The 23,052-nt window shown below is 41.0% G+C and overlaps 1 protein-coding gene across 2 annotated transcripts in view; it reads right to left on the bottom strand.

Annotated features, from left to right (window-relative positions):
* Positions 1–23,052, bottom strand: part of IL1RAPL2 (interleukin 1 receptor accessory protein like 2) — a 1,345,334-nt gene that overhangs the window by 732,738 nt on the left and 589,544 nt on the right. Inside the window, exon 4 of one of the 2 annotated variants that reach the window (XM_086966750.1) lies at positions 21,164–21,242. In XM_086966750.1, the coding sequence (XP_086822876.1) occupies positions 21,164–21,242 (79 nt within the window). The remainder of the gene's footprint in view (positions 1–21,163; positions 21,243–23,052) is intronic. The other variant, XM_086966749.1, reaches the window with a different exon arrangement.

Genomic DNA, 23,052 nt, shown 5'->3' with positions numbered 1-23,052 from the left:
AATTACTTAAACATGCCATTAAAAGAGCCTGGTATAGTCCACGTGAAGACCTCCTTACGAAAAAAACACAGCCCTTGGATAAATTGGTTTGTGTCTCGATCTATGGTCCATATACCAAAAAAGTTCACAAATTGTTCTGAAGAATTTGCATCTTCTCCAAAATTTGGAATATCCGTTTGAGCACCCTATATTTGCAATGAGGAACAATGCCAGTATTGGCCAACGCATTGTCAGAGCTGAGAAGGTCCTGCCCACTATAGAATTAAGGACCCAATGGAATTTAGAACCAATCGAGGGGCACAACAAGTGTGGCAACTGTTCGGTCTGCGAATCCACAGTTGAAGAAAGTGAATTTAGACACGATACCCAGAAGTGTTCCCACAAAGAATTATCCAACTGTAAAACAAAGAATGTGATCTATGCAGTCGTCTGCCGGTGTCCCAAAATATATATTGGTAAAACAAAGAAACAAGTGAATCAACGCATGGTGCAGCACCGCTACAGAATTAAAACAAAGGTGATGACAGCGCCCATAGTGATCCACTTCACAGAAAAGAAATATAGTGAGAACGAACTTAAATGGACTGTACTTTCGGTGATTAAACAAAATCCTCGAGGCGGAGATGTAGAAGCGTCTCTACTACAAAAAGAGACATACCGCATACTGAAATTTTACAGCAGAATTAAAGGCTTGAACAAAATGTCAGAATTATCCAGGACATAATTGTCTTCATTCCAAGGACTTCAAGTCCCACCATGCATCATAATCAGATTTGGAATAGGAGTTTTGTTTACAGTGTCGCTATGCTCTGTGTTCTTCATTGTTGTTTATTGTTCATTGAAAAGTTAAAAAAGGTTTCAGTGGTGCCTTTAACCCCCGTATTTAAAAATATGCTTTCATTGCAGCATACTCGTTTCATTATATGTTTTTAAAGCAGCAATTCACATTCCACCCAGAATGGGAGGGTCCTTTCTTTAAAAATTAATCAGGAAGGAAGTAATCGCCACCGCCCATACTCGGAAAGACGATGACAGAACACCGTAGCTGAATTAAGTAAGAAAGGAAACCTCCTCCGCTCTGCTTAGACACAATGTTACAGTGTCCCACATGAGAACGTATCCCTAATCTTGTGTCTGTTTTACCCAAACAGAAAGAAATAATGGGCGAGTCGCAGTTGAAGACGCTTCGTGCAGAGCGTGCCTGGGGAATAATTCCAGAGAGCTCAAGTCTCCCAGATTCATAAGTAAGCTAATGCGTTGCCTCTCCAACCGATCCAACAAGCAGGAAGTGGCTGGAAAGGATATAGTCTAAAATAGTATGTTTCCATTTATAGGAAGAAGCATAGTTGCCCGCATAAACTGATTTTCACACCAAAATAAGAATTAAACTCCTGCCGTTACGCCCTTATAACATTGAAGTAAGACACTGATAATAAAAATACATCATTTTGGGGGGCTGGGTTAAAATTAGTCCAGTTTTCATTCATTTACAGTACCCCTTCTTCTGTTACATTATTTAATAGAACCGTCTTTGAATTTGTGTCCTCACTGCATTAGTGACGAAGATTTCTCTAGCAAACAAGCATAGAGCACCAAACAGGTACAGTGCAGTACATTTTATAAATACGATAAAATGAATATTGAGAAAGGAGGACTGGCTACAAAACAGCAACACTGTTTATTAGTATATTATGTATTTTTTTAGATCACACCAAGTCAAAGCCCTGAAGAGAGCCCCATGAATACTACTGGGTCTACCATTGAGGAAGCATTAAATCACAAACACTAGCAGCTTTGAGGGATATTGTGTAACATTCAACCCCAGCTGTTTCTAACCCTTTGTTTCTCAATGGAAAGCATCCTAGCCAAAATGACTGTCCAAATTATGCATATTAGAATTACTGCATATATGAAATTCTAAAAATGACTGATTGGTGTACCATTTAGAATTTTGTGTTTGTGTATTGTTTTTTCATGTGTTTCACGCAATGTTGTTTATCTTACGTTGAATGAATGTAAAGTATTGTTTTGAAACAAAAAGTGTTTTCGCAATCTCAGGCATACATGATATTTGAAAAATCGGAAAAAAAGAATTATTAATTAAATAAATAAACAGAACCAATGAATTAAGGTTGGGTCCTTTGTCTGTTTGAATAGAAAACCGCAATACATGTGCTGGCTAGATTTCATGTTGTACACTTTTAACTAGGCCCGATCTAGGTTCTAATTCTTTGGGAGTACCCCCTTCTATTTAGAACTTTTGGAAAGTGGGCATTTTCTTGCTTTACCGTTCTATGTGTCTCTGACTGTTTGTGTGTTCAGCCTCGGTTTTTGGAGTGACAGGAGCTGGGGATATACATTAACTCTAGACAGTCAGAAGGGGTTAAAGTGTGCCCTGCGTTGCCTGGGTGACTCATCGCTTGGCTGAAGAGACCTGGTCTGCATTTAGAGAGGTGGGAGGAGTGTAGTTTGCACCTGAATAAGAATGCTGTCTCTGCCCCCTGTGGTCAGGCTGGGCCTGGGAGGACAGAACTGGTTTGGTCAGCGCTTATAGACTCTGCCACAAAGAAAACAATGACAAAATGGAGTATAATTATTGGACCTTAAACTCCAAGACTTTAGATCACTACAAGAAACAAGTCGACTCTGCAAAGAAGAAGAGCAGAAGAATTGTGTGAGGAGTGCTGCCTTTTCTGAGTGAGGGGTGGTTGGGGCATGGGCGAGTTAGCGGGAGACCCGGTGAGGTCACCTCACTGGCAGAGGCTGTTTTTCTTGCAGCAGCAGCGAGGGCTGCTGCACTCCAGATATCCACTGGGAAGACCGGACGAGGTCTCCCCGCTGACTTCAGCCATGTGGAGCTCTTTGTAGAGACAGGAGGGGACGACCAGGCCTCCCCATTTGCCTACCTTTGTGGGGGATTTAAGTCCTGGAGAGCACTTTTAACTGTGTCACATGATCACATGCAGCTGCTTCGGTTCATACATTTTGGGGCATTGTGACCTGCTACATATCCTGCCCTGATGTAATGTGTATCTTTTTTTAGGTTTGCATTCTCAGGCATGCACATTGATGACCCATGTGCTTTCATATCATAACCTGGTGTATTAACTGCCAAGTCCTTACTGACAACATAATGGATGTCGTTTGGAAGGCTGCATTTTCAGGATGATGAGTCCTTTTGCAGTATTGACATCATATGCACAGTTTGAGTGTGTTCTTTATGTTGTGCACCTTATAAGTATTTACTTTAAAGCACTGCCTGTAATATTACAACAATTGTCTATTTGGCAAAGTGATATATGTGATTATGGTCAATGTGTTTTTTTATGTAATATAGGGGATATTTTTATATAAAATTGTGTGGAATGTCTATTGTGGTGTGCCTAGTGTGCCACTTGTGTGTGTGTGTGTGTTTCACAAATGCTTTACAAATTGCCTCCAGGATAAGCCTGACTGCTCTGACAAGCTACTAAGGGGGTGAGCAGGGGTGATCTTGGGTGTGTAACTCCCTTATCCTGACTAGAGTGGTGGATTCCTCGTGGCTTACGTGCATACCCAAGCCAACTGGAAAACCCATTTCTGATTCAACCAAATTACGGTCACAAAAGATTAATAATTCACTGACTACAATCATGTAGTGGTAACCCATTCCAAAAGGGAAGGGGTCCTTTAGGAACCTGTTCCCCTTTGTAAATGAAAAACACAGCTTTGTTTAAGAGGAGTTAGTAGTCCATGGGACCACTGCATCTATCTAAAATTAAAAAAAACACAAATAAACGTTTCTTTTTAAATGAGGCGCTATTTCCTTTCAGGGAAAAGGCTGCATGTAAAAAAAATGTTGTGGTTTATTAAAAAGCAGTCACAGACATAATGGTCTTCTGACCCCAGCAGGCCACCATCCCTGCGATGGCTGTATTTTGCAGTGGGTCCTAAACTGCTGCCTAACACACTAATATTCTTGAGATAGGTCAATTTTCTACCCACTGGGAATCCTTAAATTTAATTTAACATTTTAATGCATTTGGAGCTGGAATTTCCAAATAGTGATTCTATAAGAATCACAATTTGGAAATCACAATTTTTACTATTAGTACATCTGGCTCTTAAAGTGTAAAACATATATCACTCTGAAAGAGAAAGCAGGATAGGTGGAATCACTTGCCCTTCATATATGCTCTCATTGGAGCAAACAAATGCAGACAAGAGTGTAGCTTGACAATGAACTGTCATACTAAGCAGCGCATCTGTGAAACCCAACGTAGTTTTATAAGATAAATATGATAACAATAGCAAAGCTAACTTAACATAGACGTTGCCCAGACAGCGCCCCGATGTGAAAAGTATCTAAAAACATAACACTTGTTAATCTAGTTATGTGCAAATGGCAAAGTTCATAAGGCTTCATTGTGCAATGCTAAGATAGTCTCAAGCAAGGTATTGGCATAATAGCATGGAACTCCAAAACTAAAATGGTAAACACAACCTCATCTTGAAAATACAGAATTAGAACTGCAACTACGCCTTCATTACTAATGGGTGACTGTTTAGCATGATAATCACTGCATCGGATAAATAACAATGGTCATTATTTTTCAAGTGCCATAAATATCCCTAATCATGAGTTTCTCAGTGATAATGAGAATTTGCAGACAGATTTTGGTACTTTTGGCCCCAAATTCTGCCTGTCTTGTTAACTAAGGAATTTTTCCCATCGTTCCATCTGCCAAAAATGACCTGGGGAAAATTGAGACGGTGTTTACCCCGTGGGTATTGCCCTACAAACATGATCATAAACAGGACCTACGACATCAGGGGCAGATTTATAGTTTGGTGGGCAAGGTATTCTATTGCAAACCTTACAGAGTACCCTGTCACACAAAATCATCGGTCCACCCACATTATTTAAGGCAAGGAGGCCACCAGCTTTCCGTCAATAGAGCCCCAGTTGACTCCATTTAGCGAAAGCTTCCTCTGATAGCTCTACCAATTAAAGGTACTTGGAGGAAGGGCATTACAATGCTAACCATATTTGGGGTGGATGGTATGATGTCCTTTTTTTCTGTCCATCAATTCCAGGATAGAAAAAAACACTCCCACACACCCATGGAAAAAAATCCCTTGGTCTGGGGGTCATTACCTATTTGATTTCAATACCGAACTTCAATTTTGTAGATTATTTTGAAAAAGAAAAAAAACATGGTTAAGCCAAAAACAAAGATAGTTGTCCATCAAACTTTTTGCAACTTGACAGAAACTGCCATGAAGATGGTTTCTATTAAGGTACCATGATCACTGCTGGGATAGATGCTATCTCTAAATTTGGCATATAGTATTCATCAGGGTGGCAGACATTATGCCCTCACCACCCTGACAGCCAAATTCTAATCAGGTCCTAAGATGCAATTAGCATCTTTGACAAAACAATGATCCCTAATCACAAAATAATATTTGCCCATAAACATAAGTTTACAACTGAAACTACCTCCATCTATGCCTGCTGGGAATTCCCCAAAGAATTCCCGGCAGGCCTGAATGACTTTGCTACTGTAGATATTTCTGCCAGAGTACAGAGAAATCTGCCGTCAGACCTAGGGTAGGGAATGGGGTGTTCCAAGGAGTGGTTTTCTTAGGAAGTTTGGGATTGCCAATAAACGTGTATATCTGTGGGCATTATCAAATGCCGATCCAACCATTTGCCATCCTAAAAAAAATTGTAAAGTTACTCCATCTCTGGTCTGTAGTAACTCCCCTCCCAGGATGGAAAGAGGAATGGGTCATCCCCACATTTAGCTAGGGTATAGGAGAAGGTCTTTCACCTATCAAAAAATAGTGTGTAATCCCAGAAGAGGAAAATTAAAAACAAAAGGGTGAATTTGAGAACAGATTTTAGAAAGCACTTTATAAAGTATCTTAATAGTTGGGTTTGTCATACGATACACAACAGAGAACAATTAAATATACAAACTACTACAGAAACATTGACACTTATTATGAATAGACACCTTACTATGGAATATAAGACCTGCAGTCCAAGTATTACTTGTCAAAGAAACAGGCCTTTCACTAAATACAGGAAGTGATAGAAATATTATTTATTTATTTATTTATTTTTAGAGTTTTATATAGCGCGAACTTGAACCGATTAGGTTATCAGAGCGCTTTACATAGCACCAGTTCCGTTACATGTTATCAAGCATTCTACATGGAATCAGTTACAAATACATAAAGAACACATTACTTTTTGTTCTAATGAATAGGGTATCTCTTCACACGAGGGAAGGTATACACCTGGCTCTACTCCTAAACTTTCAAATAAGGAAACTGAATGACATTTGGTTTGCCAGAGCCCAGATTAGATCAGTTGTAGGGAATCTTTGAGTAAGAAGATTTTGATTGGCGAGTTTGGCTATTTATATGTTATGGAAGAATGAACAATAACAATCATGGTGGTGATACCAAAACCACTCTTGGTGTTCCACCTTATCGTAGACATTAGAAAAAGTGATGTGGGGCTGACTGACCTTAACAGAGGAAGCTATGATTATGGGGATGTCAGACCGGCGGGCAAGATGGCGACTGAGTGAGGTCGGTCGTTGTTGGCCCCCCCCCCAGTGATGGCGAGTTTTGGCCAAATATAGGATAAAGAGGACCTGAATAGCGCTCCGCCCGTATAGAATTGCCGCCACAAAGAAGCTCGCATAACTGAGTGGTGCTTACAGGAGATTAGGCGTGCAGCTTTGGTGCTTGCAAAGATCGCAGAGCAGCTGATTGCTGGCTGCCGTGGTCTGGAGCTGGAATTGGCCCGGATCGAGGGTGTGAGAGGGAGCGGTGGAACCCGGCTAACCGCAAGTGTGGAGATCGACGATATGGCTCCGAAGACGAGTCCAAAAGGAAAAGGAGCACCGGTGCAGGCCCCTCCAGTGGAGTCCCCAAGGCAGCACCCTGCAGCGGAGTTTGGTGGATCCGGATCTGATCCCTGCTGCACAGGGTCGATGGCAAACCCGTAAGGATATCTGCTAAAGTTGCAGGGCTTCCTGGGGCTGTTGTAATCACAGAGGATACTGTAGATACAGGAATATGCTGAATGTCTGATACAGGCGGAGAGGCATCCACATTACCCGCCTCATCTAGTCCAGCTTGCTCATCTTGAATTTCCAATGCTGAAAAGCTATTTGAGAGTTCCACCGCTGGGTGTACTAGCTCAAGCGAATTGACTGTAGGAGACATTGTTGGTGTTAAAGAAGAAGGACCGGAGATACCAGATTGAGTAGGTGAGGGGGTAGATATAAGCTTATCATTCTCCGTCATCTCGGTCTGAGTGGCTTCCTTCGGGGTTTCCATAGCTGGAGATGACATAGTTCTTTTTGGATCTCTAATTTTACTTGAGGTACTTGATGTACTTGATGTACTAGTAGAGAGAACCTTGTAAAACGATTTTAGTGACAGTGTAATTTTGGAGGAAGCAAGGATCTTTCCCTTCAGCTTTTTCCTGCCCTTTCCTTTTCCTGGTGGAGTTTCGGAATCACCACCAATGTCACCAATGTCGTGGTTACCTCTGTACCCTTTCACCTTAGCCCCTTTCTTCTGGGTTAGAGACTTAACGTGAGTCACTGGGAGGGGGGCAGGTGTAATAGTATGAACTCGGGGCAGGTTGGCCACCCGACTGCGGAGGGTATATCTATTAGCCACGGAAAGCAGATCAGGAGCAGCTGGTGCAGGCTTACCCGAATTGACTGAGGGGGGCTGACCTGCAGATTAGCTATGTCGGGACTACCTGTCTCCATACAAAAGTCTTTGACTCTGCGCAGTGTTATCAAGGCTGACTGCCCCCCGTAGCTACTTATTTCAAGAATTTCGCTCCTGTTCCTCTCGCTTTGTACATACACAGATGCAATATTGCCTCTCCACTGTCTTAAGCTCTGAACTCGTCTTCCAATATTTACCCTCCAGAATCTTATAGCACCGTACTCGCGAAACCAAGCCGGTTCGTGGGGTGCAAAGGCTCCTCTGTTAACCATCCGGGACTTTCCCTACTGCCTCCCCCGTAGTACCTGGAGAATTAGTGAATTAAACAATCTATCTTTGGCCTAAGGTCCTGGACAGGGGAAAGAGAATAGGAAAGGGAAAAGGTCTGAGATATAATAAAAACGTAGTCCCAGGGTAATAGTCAAAAAGTCGATAGTCAGACACTCTAAAGGCACTTATTAAGCCCTGGGCGCCTCACGCCTTCCCCCACACTTTCTCCCGATACTAATGATTTGAGAAGGGTGTGTAGCTTTAAGACCAACAGAAGCTATGGTCACTAGGGCCGATACCGCTCACTGCTCTCGCTGTCTGTACCAATTTGTAAGAGGGAGCCTCGCATCCCGCGCCTGCTTCTTTGCTTCTTTGCTGGGTAGCTGATAGACACCCCTCGCCCGATTACCGCCGCAGTCCGGGGGCTCAAAATATCACACTCTAAAGGCCTCTGGGTAGAAACGCTCTATTCCCCATACGTTTGTTGCCGTTACTGCCACTGCTGGTTCTCTCCTCGCACCTGCGTAGTGCACCGCATAGGAAGAGGTGGAGCTCCGTCACGGCCGTTAACCTCCTGCCGTCATGCTCCCCTCCGAGCACCGAAATGTCAGGCTAATACTAGCCTTATCACAATCTCTATATTTTTGGGTTGGGTGTCAAAACAGATTATTTGCGTAAAAGCTTTTATCTAATTTACTTAGGGGAAATAAAGCTACCCTAGAAGAAAAGCTTGTCAAATTAGTAAATTTGTACATGAAAGCAACGCCCATGTTTTAAGTTGTGGTTCAGCCTACCTACCAGCATGTATGTAGTTTATACCTATTTTCATTGCATTTCAGGCATGTGTAAATGCACTCTTATAATCTTTGGGCGAGAGGACGTCAGTCTGCCTTCTGGCTTGGTTAGAATCATTAGAACTATCTAGGAAGCAGAAATGTGTATCTTTCTATGTATGCTATCAGTCAGAAAGGTTCTCTTGGTCCTATCTTGTGATCAGTGATTTGCATGCTTTATATAGAGGTTCATGCCAACTTGCAATCAATGTACTTTAATCAAGTGGAATGACCCTGAGTGTGAACTTGGCAGATAACTACTTGTCTTTGTTAAATTAGGAGCAAGGCACAGTGGAAAGTAGAGTGCACCATTGTAGAAATTAATTTGGCTAGTTCAATCTATCCCTTATTATATGTTGCAAAGTGCTAGGGTAACGGTGGAATTGCCATCAATTCTACTGTTCTCATGCTGTCATTTCTCACTAGTACCATGCAATTGTGAATAAAACCCCACGAAATGGAGGATTATCATGTCGGACTGATTTTTCCAGTCATAAACCACTCAGAATTTGACAGTTCTTATACTTTCACTTCATACCTGAACCATCTGAGCTGAGCAAGTGGCAAATGTATGCAAGGGCCTCTAGGTGGGGGAGTAGAGGAGTAGGTGACAGTGAGAGTTAGGGGGGTGGTGGAGGAGTGGTAGGAGGGAAAGTATTATCTGCAGCTGCAGCAAAGGCTCCTTTCATTTGTCTGGTCCATTTTACCAGCCAGAAAAATCGAGCCAGGTTCTCCTACAACCAGAAAACCTAGATGTAGACAGAACAGGCTACTCAAACTCAGGTGGAGCGGAATCCCATGAGGTAAATCCTCTCCACCCTGGTGCTGGTGTACTTCCGCCTGTCAGAGCGGGTCACCCAACGTACGCCATCTTGGTCAGTGTTTCAGTTGATCGGTATTCAGGACGCTCCCCCTCTACTTAAGGAAGGGGAATGCAAGCTAGCAGTGCACCCGCCGAGGCGTGCCAGAGGCAAGCCCATCTGCGTCCATCTGCGCACCGACCGCGCACTACGCCAGCTATGCTGCCGGCGAGGAATACCATCCACCCAGCAATACTTGTACTTCCTACTCAAGGGAACAATTTATTCTTATAGGTAAGCGAGATACTAGGGGTCCAACAGCAAATAATTAGGGGAATGTAATCACCCCTCTGATAGGGTTACATCCTGACAGCTTAAAATGCGGGTTAATCAATTACAGATCCCTAGTTAAGCACTATCAAAAGATTTTTATTATGTTAGGAAGTTATGACTTCAACATTCTGTTTATCACGGAAACATGGACTCGGAGTGATTCTACAGTGGAACTAGGGTTAGCCTGCCCCTCAGGATATAAAGCCTCCCATAAACCCCGAATGCATGGGAGAGGAGGTGGAGGTTTGAGTGATATTAAAAAAAATTGAATTTCCCTCCACCTCAAATAGACAAGGTGATGGTGCAGAACTTCTGGGATTCCTCCCTGAAGGAGGATAAGGGATAGAAACTCACTGGCATTGTGTGCTATAGGCCACCCATAGGACAGAGATCTCACTGCCAGGATCTGATTGATTTGGTGTATAATATGTCACTTACTCACTCTACATTGATTTTATTAGGGGATTTTAATCTCTGAGACAAGGGGGTTGGCAATTCAGCCCTAGAGATCTAGCACAAGCATGTGAGAGTCTTAATATGCAAAACTAGTGCCAGAATCCAAACATCAAAGAGGCCGTACCCTGGATTTATTATTTGCCAACCCTTTGGAAGCCAGAGTGGTAGAAGAACTACCATTATGCTAAACTGACCACTCTTTAGTTAATTTTCTGTTAGTCCTACCTAGAGCAACTAAAAAGGGGACTATGTAGAGATGTCTTTAGTTGGCATTTGTGCCATGGATACTGTTGCCTAGTTATTTTACAGAATATTTGAGTATAAGGATTCTAGTTGGGACAGTTACTGAAGAGCACAGGTGATGTAAGATGCTGCTCTGAGCTGGGATGTTGTATTGAGAATAAATCTACAAAAGTATTTTGGAGAAACCTGTGAAGGATCTTCTTTTCGTGGTGACGAGGGAAAATAAATATCAACATTTCTGACATTGAAGTAATTGAAATATTTGACCTTTCTTTCCAATTATACCAATCAGACCAGGTTTCACGCTACTCCAAAGAAAAATTCTCATGAAATAGTAAAATGACTACTTCCAGCAACTAAGGAAACTATAAAAAACTAATTAGAAGAACTACTCAAAGGAATAAAATGCAATAATTATAACACCATATTTTTTGTTTTCAATTATAATTTTAATTTTATATTCTAAATTTTTCTTTTAGATTTTTCTTTTTTGATATCTTTACAGGTACTTTGTCGTCTGATCAATCTATGTCATCTCCACCACCTTTTCTATCATCTCCCGATGAACCAGTAATACCCTGGATACAATGGAAAAAATTATTTATGACTTATATTTTAGCTATTGGCAGAGATAACTATGGCCCAGTTAGGCGCCAAGCTATTCTTCTACATTTAGGGGTTGAAGGAAGAAAAGTCTATGAAGAGTTACCAGAGATTTCTCTAGGAATGGGTAACCCAATAACATTTATGAAATGTCTATTCAAATGTTACAACTTCATTTTACTCCCAAAACAAATGTTGTTCTTGAGTGCCATACGTTTTGTACTAGAAATCAAAAAATGGTGAAGAAATAACTTCCTATGTTTCTACTCTGAGAGGTTTAGCTTTAACATGTAAATTTGAACAGTTAAATGATTCATTAATAAGTGCGTTGTACTAGTAGTAAGAATATAAAAGAAAAATTACTAATGAAAGAATATAGTTTAGATGAAGCAATTCAAACAGCAAAAGGAATGGAGCATACTGTTCTGTGGCTTAAAGAATTGAAAAGTTCTGTTACTAACAAACAAAAAAAGGTTGAGGCTATTGAAAAAAAATACGAAAAGGGATGTTAAATTGAATACTGATCTTAGGAAACCACAAGCTGAGAAAGCAACTTATCAATTGAGGGATATCAAATGTTTTCGCTGTAGTTCCCCAGGGCACATTGCTTGTAGCCTTAATTGCATGGCCAGGGGTACTTTATGTAGAACTTGTGGAAAAAGAGGACAATTTTCAAAAATGTGTCATACAAAATTTTATGGTAAGAGTAAAGTGGGAGAAGAAGATATTTGGAGTACGTTGATGATATTCTTTTGGTGATTGATGGTGACCAAAATAATCTCGAAATAACTACAAATGATAAATTAGACACTGTCAATAATGTGAAAATGGAAAGTACTGATAAACTGCAAAAGCCACATTGCAATATTTTATTTGAAGATAAGGAGATACATGTATTAGCTGATTCTGGAAGTTTATATACTCTTATTTCAAATAGATCTTTTGAAAACAATTAGTCTAAAGAAAACAGTCCAATTATGCATTCTCCTGATAGTCGAGCAGTGGTTTATGCAGGAAAGAGAACAGAAATTAAAGGTATATGTTGGATGACTCTATATTTTAAGGGTGAGGCAGTTAGAGAGAGAGTATATATTACAGATTTTGGGTCAGATCTTCTAGGATGGTGTCACCAGAAAGATTTGAACATCATTATTGATCCAAATGCTTCAGAACCCGTTATGATGCTAGAAAAAACATCTGTTCAAGATGTGAGTGATTGCAATGAGTTATTGTAGAAGTATCCCAAGGTTTTCGATTCAAGGTTGGGGTTATTAAAGGGCATCTCACATAAAATAATTTTGAAAGAAAATGCTAAACCAGTTGTACACAAGATAAGGAATGTTCCTAATTTAATGTTGAGCCTTTACAAAAAGAGATTGAAAATGTCTTAAAACAAGAGATTATAGAACCAATCGAAGCATCTGAATGGTTGGCTCCGATTGTGATAGCTCCAAAGGATGGTGGAAAGATTCGTCTTTGTATTGACTTGCGCGACCTTAATAGAAACATTTGGGTAGATAGAGAACCCCTTCCAAATATATCAGAGATGTTATCAACCATGGGTCAAGGACGAATTTTCAGTGTACTAGATATGTCTGCTGCGTATCATCAGATAAAGTTACATGAATCATCCAAACATTTCACTTTTTTTGCCACTCCTCTTGGTGCATTTAGATACAAGAGGATGTCATTTGGACTGGCTTCAGCTCTGGCCATTTTTCAAAGAGCTATGAAAAGCATATTCCGGAATTTGATAAAAAGTTTGGTGTTTTCGAGATGATATCTTGATTGCTGGGAAAGATTTTTCTGACCATGAAAAATTGTTTGGAGAAGTAATGAGTAGATTAGAGAATTATATTTTAACAATAAAGAGAGAAAAGCGTCAGTTAAGAAAAGAAAGAGTGGAATATTTGGGTCATGAAGTAAGTTCGGATGGCATAAGACCCAAGAAAAGTATTGTAAGAGCAGTGACTGTGGGATTTAACCGGTGTCAAACAGCCTATCCCATGCGGAGTGCCACAGGGCTCCTCCCTGTCACCTCACCTCTTTAATATATACATACTCCCTCTTATACAAACCTTGAGGGATAAAACAGGTGAGAGTATTTAACTATGCAGATGACCTGCAGCTACTCTTCATCATTGACAACTCCGAAAAATCCATCAGTCACTTCCAGTCAACCATGAGGTTTATTAAATCCTGGATGGATCAAAATCAGCTGAAATTAAATCCCGGTAAAACCGAACTGGTATTGACTGGGGACAGTGCTAAGTACTGGGGTCCTCACTATTGGCCATCAGATCTGGGTCAAGTCCCGCAACCATCTTCATCGGCCAAAACGCTTGGAGTTATTGTGGACAGTGACCTTTCTTTAAAAGCACAAGTGGGCCAGGTGGTTTCCAAATGCTTCTACCAGCTAAAAAAAATCAGGAAGGTCCGGCGACTACTAATGCCAGAAGCTATTACCCAGGTTGTGATCGCCACTGTTCTGTCCCATCTGAATTACGCGAATGCCAGCTACTTGGGTCTCCCAAGCTATCTAATGAAGCGTCTCCAGATGGTGCAGAACTATGCTGCTAGGTTGATCCTGAAGCAACCAAGGTGGCAGGCAGCGACCCCCCTTCTCATTAAATTGCACTGGCTTCCGGTTACACAACGCTGTACCTTTAAAGCAGGCTGTATGATTTTTAAGTCGCTGCATGGTAAAAGCCCTATATTCATTAATCAATTAATCACCAGATATGTTCCCTCCCGCAACCTTCGTTCACTCCACCTAGGCCTTCTCCAGACTCCCTCTTTCAAACTCAAACGCTCTGGTGGACGTAGGTTTGCAACACTTGCCTCTTGCTTATGGAACACCTTTCCTTTGGAAATCCGGTTCTGCCAAGATCTTTTATCTTTCCGGAAAGCGTTGAAGACCTGGCTTTTTAGACAAGCTTTTTAACCTACCTTCTCCTCACCTCCGATTGTGTTATTGCTAATTTTCAGCTCCAAGAAACTAATCAGTGTTAGTGCGCTCAATAAATGATTTAATAACATAACATAACATAACATAACTGTGGCTCCGAACCATCAAGTAAAGATGAACTACGATGTTTTTTAGGATTGGCAGAATATTGTGCTAAATATGTGGGTAGTTTTAGTGAAATTGTTGAACCTTTGAGGATGATCATGAAAAAGAATGTTGTATTTAAATGGTCTGATGAATGTAAGAGGGCGTTTGAACTCATAAAAAAATATCGCTGAAGTACCTACTTTAGATCGTTTTTAAGTTACTTGTAAGACTTATCTGACTACTGATGCTAGTGAGGTCGGAATTGGAGCAGTGTTGTCACAAGTGGTGGATGGTCAAGAATGGATTATTGATTTTGCATCAAGGAGATTACAGGGTGCCGAGAGATGCTACTCAGTTATCGAAAGGGAAGCTTTACCTTGCTGTTGTGGAATAAGCCATTTTACGTTGTATTTATGGGGACTCCCCTTCAATGTCGGTACTGACCATAAACCATTATTATTCATCTTTAAAGATGGGAGAGGATTGGAATGTAATGTGACAAAAAGATTTTCTAGGTGGTTATTATCTGTCATGGAGTTTAATTATGAAGTTTAATATGTTAATTGAGAGAAAAATATAATTGCTGATTATTTATCGCGGATGCCGTTGAGTGAGGAATACAATGAAATCTGTGGAGACATCATCGGTGATGATGTCAATAAAGGAGTTATGTCCCTGTCTTCAGAAGAATGGAATAAGGACAGAGAGAGTGACTCTGTGCTACTGAGAGTAGATCTGAAAATTATTCAAGGATGGGACTCTGATGATAGTAAAGATGTAGAATAAAATGATTTTTTCAAAATAAGAGCTGAGTTGAGTATAAACAAAGGAAATGGTATGAGGAGATGGCAGATTGTACCTCCCAAAGGAGTAAGAAAGCGAGTCCTTGATATTATCCACAAAGGTCATCCTGGTCAAGGTATGTCGAAACACAGGGTCAGGGAATCATTCTGATGGCCTGGAGTTGATAGTGATGTAGACAGTGTGTAACAGTGACAAGTCTAAATTTGTACGTCAACCTCCTTTGGAATGTACCAAGTTTCCGTCAAGACCATGGGAGAAATTAGCTAATGGTTCCATTGGTCCGATCAGCAAGTTAGGTACAAGAGATAGACTTATTCTTATATTAGTAGATTATCATTTCAAATGGTTTATGGGGGAAACTGTGGGAGAAATAAACACTGCAGATGTGTTAAGATTTTTAGAAAGAACTTTTCTGGAGGAAGGAATTCCTACTTCTCTAGCGTCCAACTATGGAGTAAAATTTTGTCTCTAAGGAGATGAGAGATTTCCTTGAAAGAATGGGTATTACACATGAGAAAGTGGCTCTTTTTCGACCCCAGGCTAATGGGCTTATGGAAAGAGTTAATCGAATCATTATGGATAACATCCAATAATCTCTTGCCAATGGACTATCATGGATACAAGAATTAAGAAAAATTATGTGGACACATACGGTTACCCCACATTCAGCAACTGGGGTGGCTCCTTTTGTATCCTTTAAAGGAAGAGCACCAGGAAAAAAAGTGTCCTATTTAGTTAATGAGGATAAGGTTTGGATTGATCATGATGAAGTAAGAGATAATGTGAAGGGGCAAAGAAAAATGACAAGTAGTTACAATTTGAGGAAAGGTGTAAAACAGATATGTGCTCAAGGAGGTGATTGAGTTTTTGTATGCAAGAATGAATGGATTTGTGAAGGGGATAGCAAATATCCAAGACCTTTTCAAGTTAAAGATATACAATCTAATGTTGTCATTTTGAATGATGGTTCCACTTGGAGTTTAGGAAATGTTTGCAAGGTTTGTGAACCATGCAATACTTTCTGTGTTATCAAGGTTCTTGTTGTATAAATTATTGTTTTTTTTCCTTAGGTCATTCCATTTATATTTTGTATTCCTATTGTATTCTTATGTTGTATTCTGTAAGGGGGGAGATCTGTAAAGATGTCTTTAGTTGGCATGTGTGCCATGCATACTGCTGCCTAATTATGTTGCAGAATGTTTGCGTATAAGGATTCTAGTTGGGACAGTGACTGGAGAGCACCAGTGATGTAAGATGCTGCTCTGAGCTGGGATATTGTATTGAGAATAAATCTACTAAAGTATTTTGGAGAAACCTGTGAAGGCTCTTCTTTTCAGACTTGTCATGGGAATTTTTGGCAGGGTAGGGAATGGCCCAAACTATTAAAAAACAAACAAGTCCCACTACTTGTTAATGTGATCTAGGTCTATATATGGCGCACAGCTGCCTCAGCGAAGAGGCGTCCCGGCGCTGCCAGCGTCAGAAAATCAGGGCTAAGAAACAGAGCACGAAGGCGCCAGAAAACAACAGGAGGACAGGAAATAACTAGACAGGGGGAAAGACAAAAGTTTTAATTGCTTTCCTAAAGTCCAGCAAGCGATCAATGCTTACAGAGGAAAATCTATTTGACTCAAAAAAGTCACTGGGAGAAAACTATCTCACCCTTTGCGCTGAGATAAATGATACCCTAGATCAAAGAATCCCTGTAAAGAGGCTGAAAAACAGAGATAAACCTTCCACCCCTTGGTTCAGAGAGGACCTGAGGTTACAACGGAAGGAATGCAAACTGGCTGAAAGAAAATGGAGGCGGATATATGCTGAAAAAGATTAAAAAAAACGTACAAAACTCAATTGCATAAGTATAAGGAGGCAATTGCCAAATCTAAGGCTGAATACTTCACAAACTCCATCTTGCAATCATCGAATAAGGCTAGAACTATTTTTAATATAGTAAAGGATCTTTCTAAACCAATTTGTGTAATTAATAAGATAATAGCCTCACAATAGCTATATGACGATTTGGCAACCTACTTTAATGAAAAGATTAGAAAAATGATCGACTGCCTTAAGTCTAAGAAGCAGACTGGAGTAAACGGTGATAACAATACACCTACAAAGGCGGAAAATGATTTACTAAGGCCAACTGTGCTGGAGACACAGACTGAGAGACTAGATAGTAACCATCAGCCTACCTTGGAGTGGTTTCAATTGCCTTTGGAGGAAACATTTAATAATATAGCGTTAACCATTTCCTCAGGGTCACCTCTGGATCCCCTCCCTCAGAGGGTGTGGAAGGAATTTAAGGCGGAAATTTACCCCCGGTTGCGCCAGATATGCTGCCAATCGCTATAGGAAGGAGGGGTCCCAGAATGCTGCAAACAGGCAGTAGTGACCCCACAACTTAAAAAACCAACACTTGACCCCTCTGAGATGTCTAGTTACAGAGCTATCTCCCTACTACCGTATTCAGTAAAAATCCTCAAGCGAATAGTGAGAATGTCTCTGTTCCACTACCAAGAGGTAAATCATCTACTAGATGAACTACAATTTGGATTCCATCCTGAGCATGGAACAGAAACAGCCCTAGTAACTATGTTCAACGACAAGTTAACAAAACTGTCGGCACTTGCTTCTCCTTGATTAGAGCTCTACGTAAAATTCTCCCGCTACTACCAGCCTCTGCCAGAATACAAGTGGTGAGGAGTGTTATCTTGAGCTGGCTGGACTATTGCAACTCCCTGTATCTTGGAGCCCCTAACTCCATGATATTGAAGCTGCAAAGAATCCAAACAATAACAGTAAAGCTGGCCTTAAATCAGCAGCGCAGATCTTCAGCATCCCTAGCTCTAAGAGACCTTCATCGGCTACCGATACAGCAGAGGATTTATTTTAAATCTCTCTGCATTGTTTTAAGGCAGTACATGGCCTGGGCCCTTAGCCCACTGCGGAATAAACTTACATGGTATACTCCTGCAAGAAATATTCTCTCGTTAACAGCAAATCTGGTCAACATCCCAAGATTTAAAAGAGCTAGGACAGGAGGAAGAGATTTTAGCTCAGTGGCCTCATGACTGTGTAATGAGCTTCCATCCAACATCAGGCAGAGTGAGAATGTAATACAATTTAGGAAGATACTGAAGACATGGTTATTCCAGAGGGATAAGAAATACACAGATACAATGTCACTGGCCTTTCTTCGGATTTTGCCTGGCTCCCCCCTGCTCTCTCTAACTTAGTTCCTGTATTTTTCGGGATGACTGATCTAGCAAGCTTATAAGAAGGTATTCTCTTAATGTGCCAAGATACCCGTAGGGTGGTATTGTGCTATAGAAATCTATTTTACATTACATTACACCCGATTCATAATAAGTACCTTCTGAAGTTGTTTGTCTTTCCTGTGACTACTGTGCTTTTCAGTTCACGTGATGAGGACCATGTAAGGTAGTTTTCTTTTCTTGTGTGTGTAACTTTCCTTCTAAAAAGAATAAGCATAATAGAAATATAGGTCTGCTGCGTTCACCTTCATACACGCTTCCTGAATAGGACTCCAGCTTATTACCAGACATAACTTTGAAACAGAAAGCTTACTCCCAGTAGAATGACAAGGCATAACAGCTGAAAAGAAATGTTGTCAAGGACAAGGCAGGAAACATGGATGCAGTTATTGATGAAAGTCCAAGGTGGGCCAGCCTTTCTACGACCTCACAATAAAATAAATTAAACAACCTACCAAATTAAAGATCAAACGTATTGGATGATGTGCAATCCAAGCTAACACCACCAGCCCCATCAGCACTAAAACCATAAGAAAAATTATTGTTTTCTTGACACAATTAAATCATCCAGAATTAAACATTCACTTCATTCGGAAGAACTATTCAGTCTGATGATGTGAATGTGGGCACGATCGTGTATTGATAAGCTATGCTTGATTTTGGTGACGATTCTGTTTCTTGGCCTATGTATGCCATATCCATCCTCCATCTCTTTGAAGGTAGAGGTAAACATACTTAAGCCAGTGCAGAGAATATTAACAGTTCTTTTTGCCCTGCTCTGCATTGCTATAGCAGGCATTCCAGAATGTCCCTTCGTTCGATTGTGTATCTTTGGGTTTTGGGACCTATTGGGGCACCGTTCACCACAAGGACCACACTATATAAATGCAACACCATCACAACCCCTGATGGAAGTTTGACCAAATAAATCATTGAAAATGTAACAAGCCAGCATGACGTTGGAAGAATTATACACTCCCGGATGTGCATGTGAGATGGATCAGATTGAGTTTGTGTGGCTTCTGTCAGGATCTGAGCAAACTAAGAAAAATCCTTTTTTTCACAATGAAGAACTCAAACGTGAGCTCCCAAGAACAAGGATTGCTCTTAGGATTGCATAAAGCGGCAGCATATGTAGGATAGAGTGTGACACAACGGCGCATTGCTGAATTTAACAATAAATAGTTTTCTCTTAATCTTTGGATGATTTTGAGGTGCATTGTAATCAATGACTCATGGTTAGGAAGAGATGGCACAAGCTCTAATGCATGGGTCAAAACTCTCCATATTTAGTCAGAGACGTGTTATCCACACTATCAAAAGTCCTGTCACTACAGCAGGTAACCGCCAGCAGCCATTTTGAGAACAGAATCTATACAATGATCTGGAATTATCTCCTCAACATTCTACTCTCTCCAACCCAGTTACAAGCGAATATCTCAGCATACGTCAGTAAGCTGACCCATCCACCAGCTATTTGAAGGAAAAGGATACACTATCTTTTTTGTAAGCAGCAATTTTATTATTTTAAAGCCAATGACACTTACAGAAATCTGCCTCATTTTGCAATCACTCTGCACAAAGAAGTTTCCTTCCATCTCCCTGTCATTGTGTCCACACTTCTAGACACTCATGTAGGAATGATGTTGCTTGTCACAAAGTTTCTAAACCGAGGGCATGAATCCTAAGGGAGAAGGAGTGAGCATTCGATTTTAATAGAAAGCCAGGTGTATCTATTGCCCATTCTAAAAACAGATACTGCAGGGATTGAGAAATGTAAAACAGCACTTTGTAGGGAGAGACCACTGTGATCTTAGGTATAAATGTTGGTGCAAGATTGCACCGCAAAAAATGCAAAACCTTGCATTCTGGAAATACTTGAATAAAATTGGATTGCCATGAGTGCAGGGGTAAACGATTTCACCCCCATTTCTTGGCTCTGAACCATCTAAAAATATTTGTCAATAGCAGGGTTTCAAACACTTAAGAAGCACTTTAAAGAGGACATTAATTAATCATATTCAAATAATGGCACAAGAAGAGGTTTGCTTTGGGCTTAAGACTCCTACTCTATTATCCTGGAAGCATTTAGTCTGATCCATAACTTTCTACCCACTGGTCTGGTCTCTCTGCATCGTATAATCTTTTCAGGTTCAGGGAAGAATTTACTGCTTTTAAAAAACGTGATTATAGGCACGAATGCATCTTTTCATCCAGCACAACTGGTGCCTGTTTCGCATCCTTGGACGCTTGTATGAATGGCTGCACCCATCTTATAGATGCTGTAATTTGAACTCTTGGCCAAGGATGCAGATAGATTGTCAAGGCCTACCCCCTGGCGAGTTTCTATCTGCAGCCACTGATCAACTTGACTGCTGTCATTTGACATTGTTCTCAATTTTCCAGGATTCCGTTTGCAGAACTATTTATAACTAGATAGCACAAAAACTAGCAATTAGCAGAATTGCCATCTCGTGTGTTCATTAACCCATCAATCATGCAGCAGAAAAGAGCAGCAGCACTGTGTGTTTAATGCCCACTGTAGCCAATTAGCATTGCATGTCTTCACTAATACACAGAGTCATTTCATTGAACTGCTGTTGCAGTAAACTCAACCGGTATAAATCGAAAGAAGCAAATTGATTTGCATGTAATAACAGTGGTAATAAACCTTCCAAGCTACGTGCAGAGTTTCCATCTGTTACCAAAGTGGAGGGTTAAGATCTATCATTCCCAGAGGGGGACTTACCCAGCTGGACTTCTATAACACTTGGCTTGCTCTCCAAAGGAAACAGTGGCTTCGGAGGCTTGTCTGTGAGTAATGCTGAAAAAGAAAGAGAGAATCAGTAAACACCAGATAAAATACACCATATATATATAGCATTATCATGCGCAATAGAGACCCTGATTCACAAAGGTTTTAACACAAAAATGTTACTTGATTACACAAAAAAGAGAGCACAGCACAGAAACAGCTTCACAGGCAGTGGCCGAGGAACTAAAATTTCGGTTGCATCAAGGAGGTTCGGAAGCCATCATTGTTTTAGATCTCAGTGCAGGCTTCGATACATAGATTATGCAAAACGTACAGTAGATTATGCAAAACGTATCTGTAGGATATTAAATGTGGGTATCGATGGCCATGAGATAAAATGGCTTTCCTTCTCTCCGGAGAGTGGAACATTCAAGGTGTTAGATTATTCCTGCTACTCCCACAGAGGTCTTCCCTGAGCCCCACCCTTTTTATTCTTTATCTGTACTTCCTAGCTGAAAGAAACAGTGTGCTCTTTTGGCGGTCATTGGTCTCTTATGTTGATGACACCCAGCTGGTGATCTCAGTATCTCCTGATTCCAGCTCTAGTCGCCTCAGTCTGGCCCCCTGTCTTCATGAAGTAGCCAGATGAATGGCTAACTGTAAACTGAAGCTCAATGAAGACAAGACTGAGGTTATGCTACTGGGCAATCATTTTAGTAAGGAAGTCCTAACCTCTGTGCTGAATTGCTTGGAGGGGCTCCTTGCCCGAAATGTGTGATAAAGATTCTTGGTCTGTGGCTTGATTCCAGCCTACAATGGAGCACCCAGCTGAAACAAACGTGCTGCTATTTGTTGTGGGTTCCTGAGATTGCTTATAAAGGCTCTAGATCTTTTTCTAACTAGAAGACTAATTGTCCAGGCTCTTATCGTTTTACACCTTGATTATGGCAATGCTCTATATCTCTCCTTGTCCTAATATGTGTTCAAAAGGTTGCATATCACCCAGAATAATGCCACACAGCTCCTCAAGATCTCCCAAGACACTAATTTGCAATAAAAGACCCTAAAAGATCTGCAATGGCTTAAAGTGGAGCAGAGAGTGCAATTGAAGGCCTTATGCATTGTGCACAGATCACTCCATAAGAAAGGGTCAATCTATGCTAAGATCGCTAACTATCCCATACAATCCGGTAAGGTAATTTAGATCTTGTTAGATCTGGGGGTCCCTAGTTGGCAGAGGTAGGTACAAATGTCCAAATAGGGACCCTTGCTTCTAGTCAGGGTAAGGGGGATACATTCTTTAGATAACCCCTGCTCACCCCCTTGGTAGTTTGGCACAAGCAGACAGGCTTATCAAAGGCAATGTGTAAAGTATTTGTGCCAACACTCACAGTAACACAGTGAAAACACCACAAATGGACTCCACACCAGTTTAGAAATAAAGTATCTCTATCTAAACTAAACAAGACCAAAACAACAAAAATCCAAAAATATGAGTTTAAAAGAGTTTTAGGGTTTGGGTCACTTTTAGCCCAAAGTACCTGTAGACAAAAGTTCCAAGTGGAAGCTGCATCATTGAAAAACAAGCGATACTTCACTCCTGAGACCCTGGGGAGGCGATGCGACAACCCCGCTGCACGCAGCGGGCGTGTTGCGACAAATCCGGACTGTATGGGGAGGGATACGATACCTTGTATGGATTACGGTGCGCAGATTTGGTAGGAAGCGTCTCGCACTGGCAGGATGCAACGATCTTCGGGACCGCAACGTTCTTCGATGCGGTGGCGATGCGCGACACAGCGACGATCTTTTCTCTCGCGTGCCCCTCGATGCGTTGGCTTTGCGACGATGTTCGCAGCGACAGGATGTGATCCGCAAG

Source organism: Lissotriton vulgaris, chromosome 4_1, assembly GCF_964263255.1.
Source record: "Lissotriton vulgaris chromosome 4_1, aLisVul1.2, whole genome shotgun sequence".
Classification (NCBI taxonomy): Eukaryota; Metazoa; Chordata; class Amphibia; order Caudata; family Salamandridae; genus Lissotriton; species Lissotriton vulgaris.
This window is presented reverse-complemented; position numbering and strand designations above follow the sequence as displayed.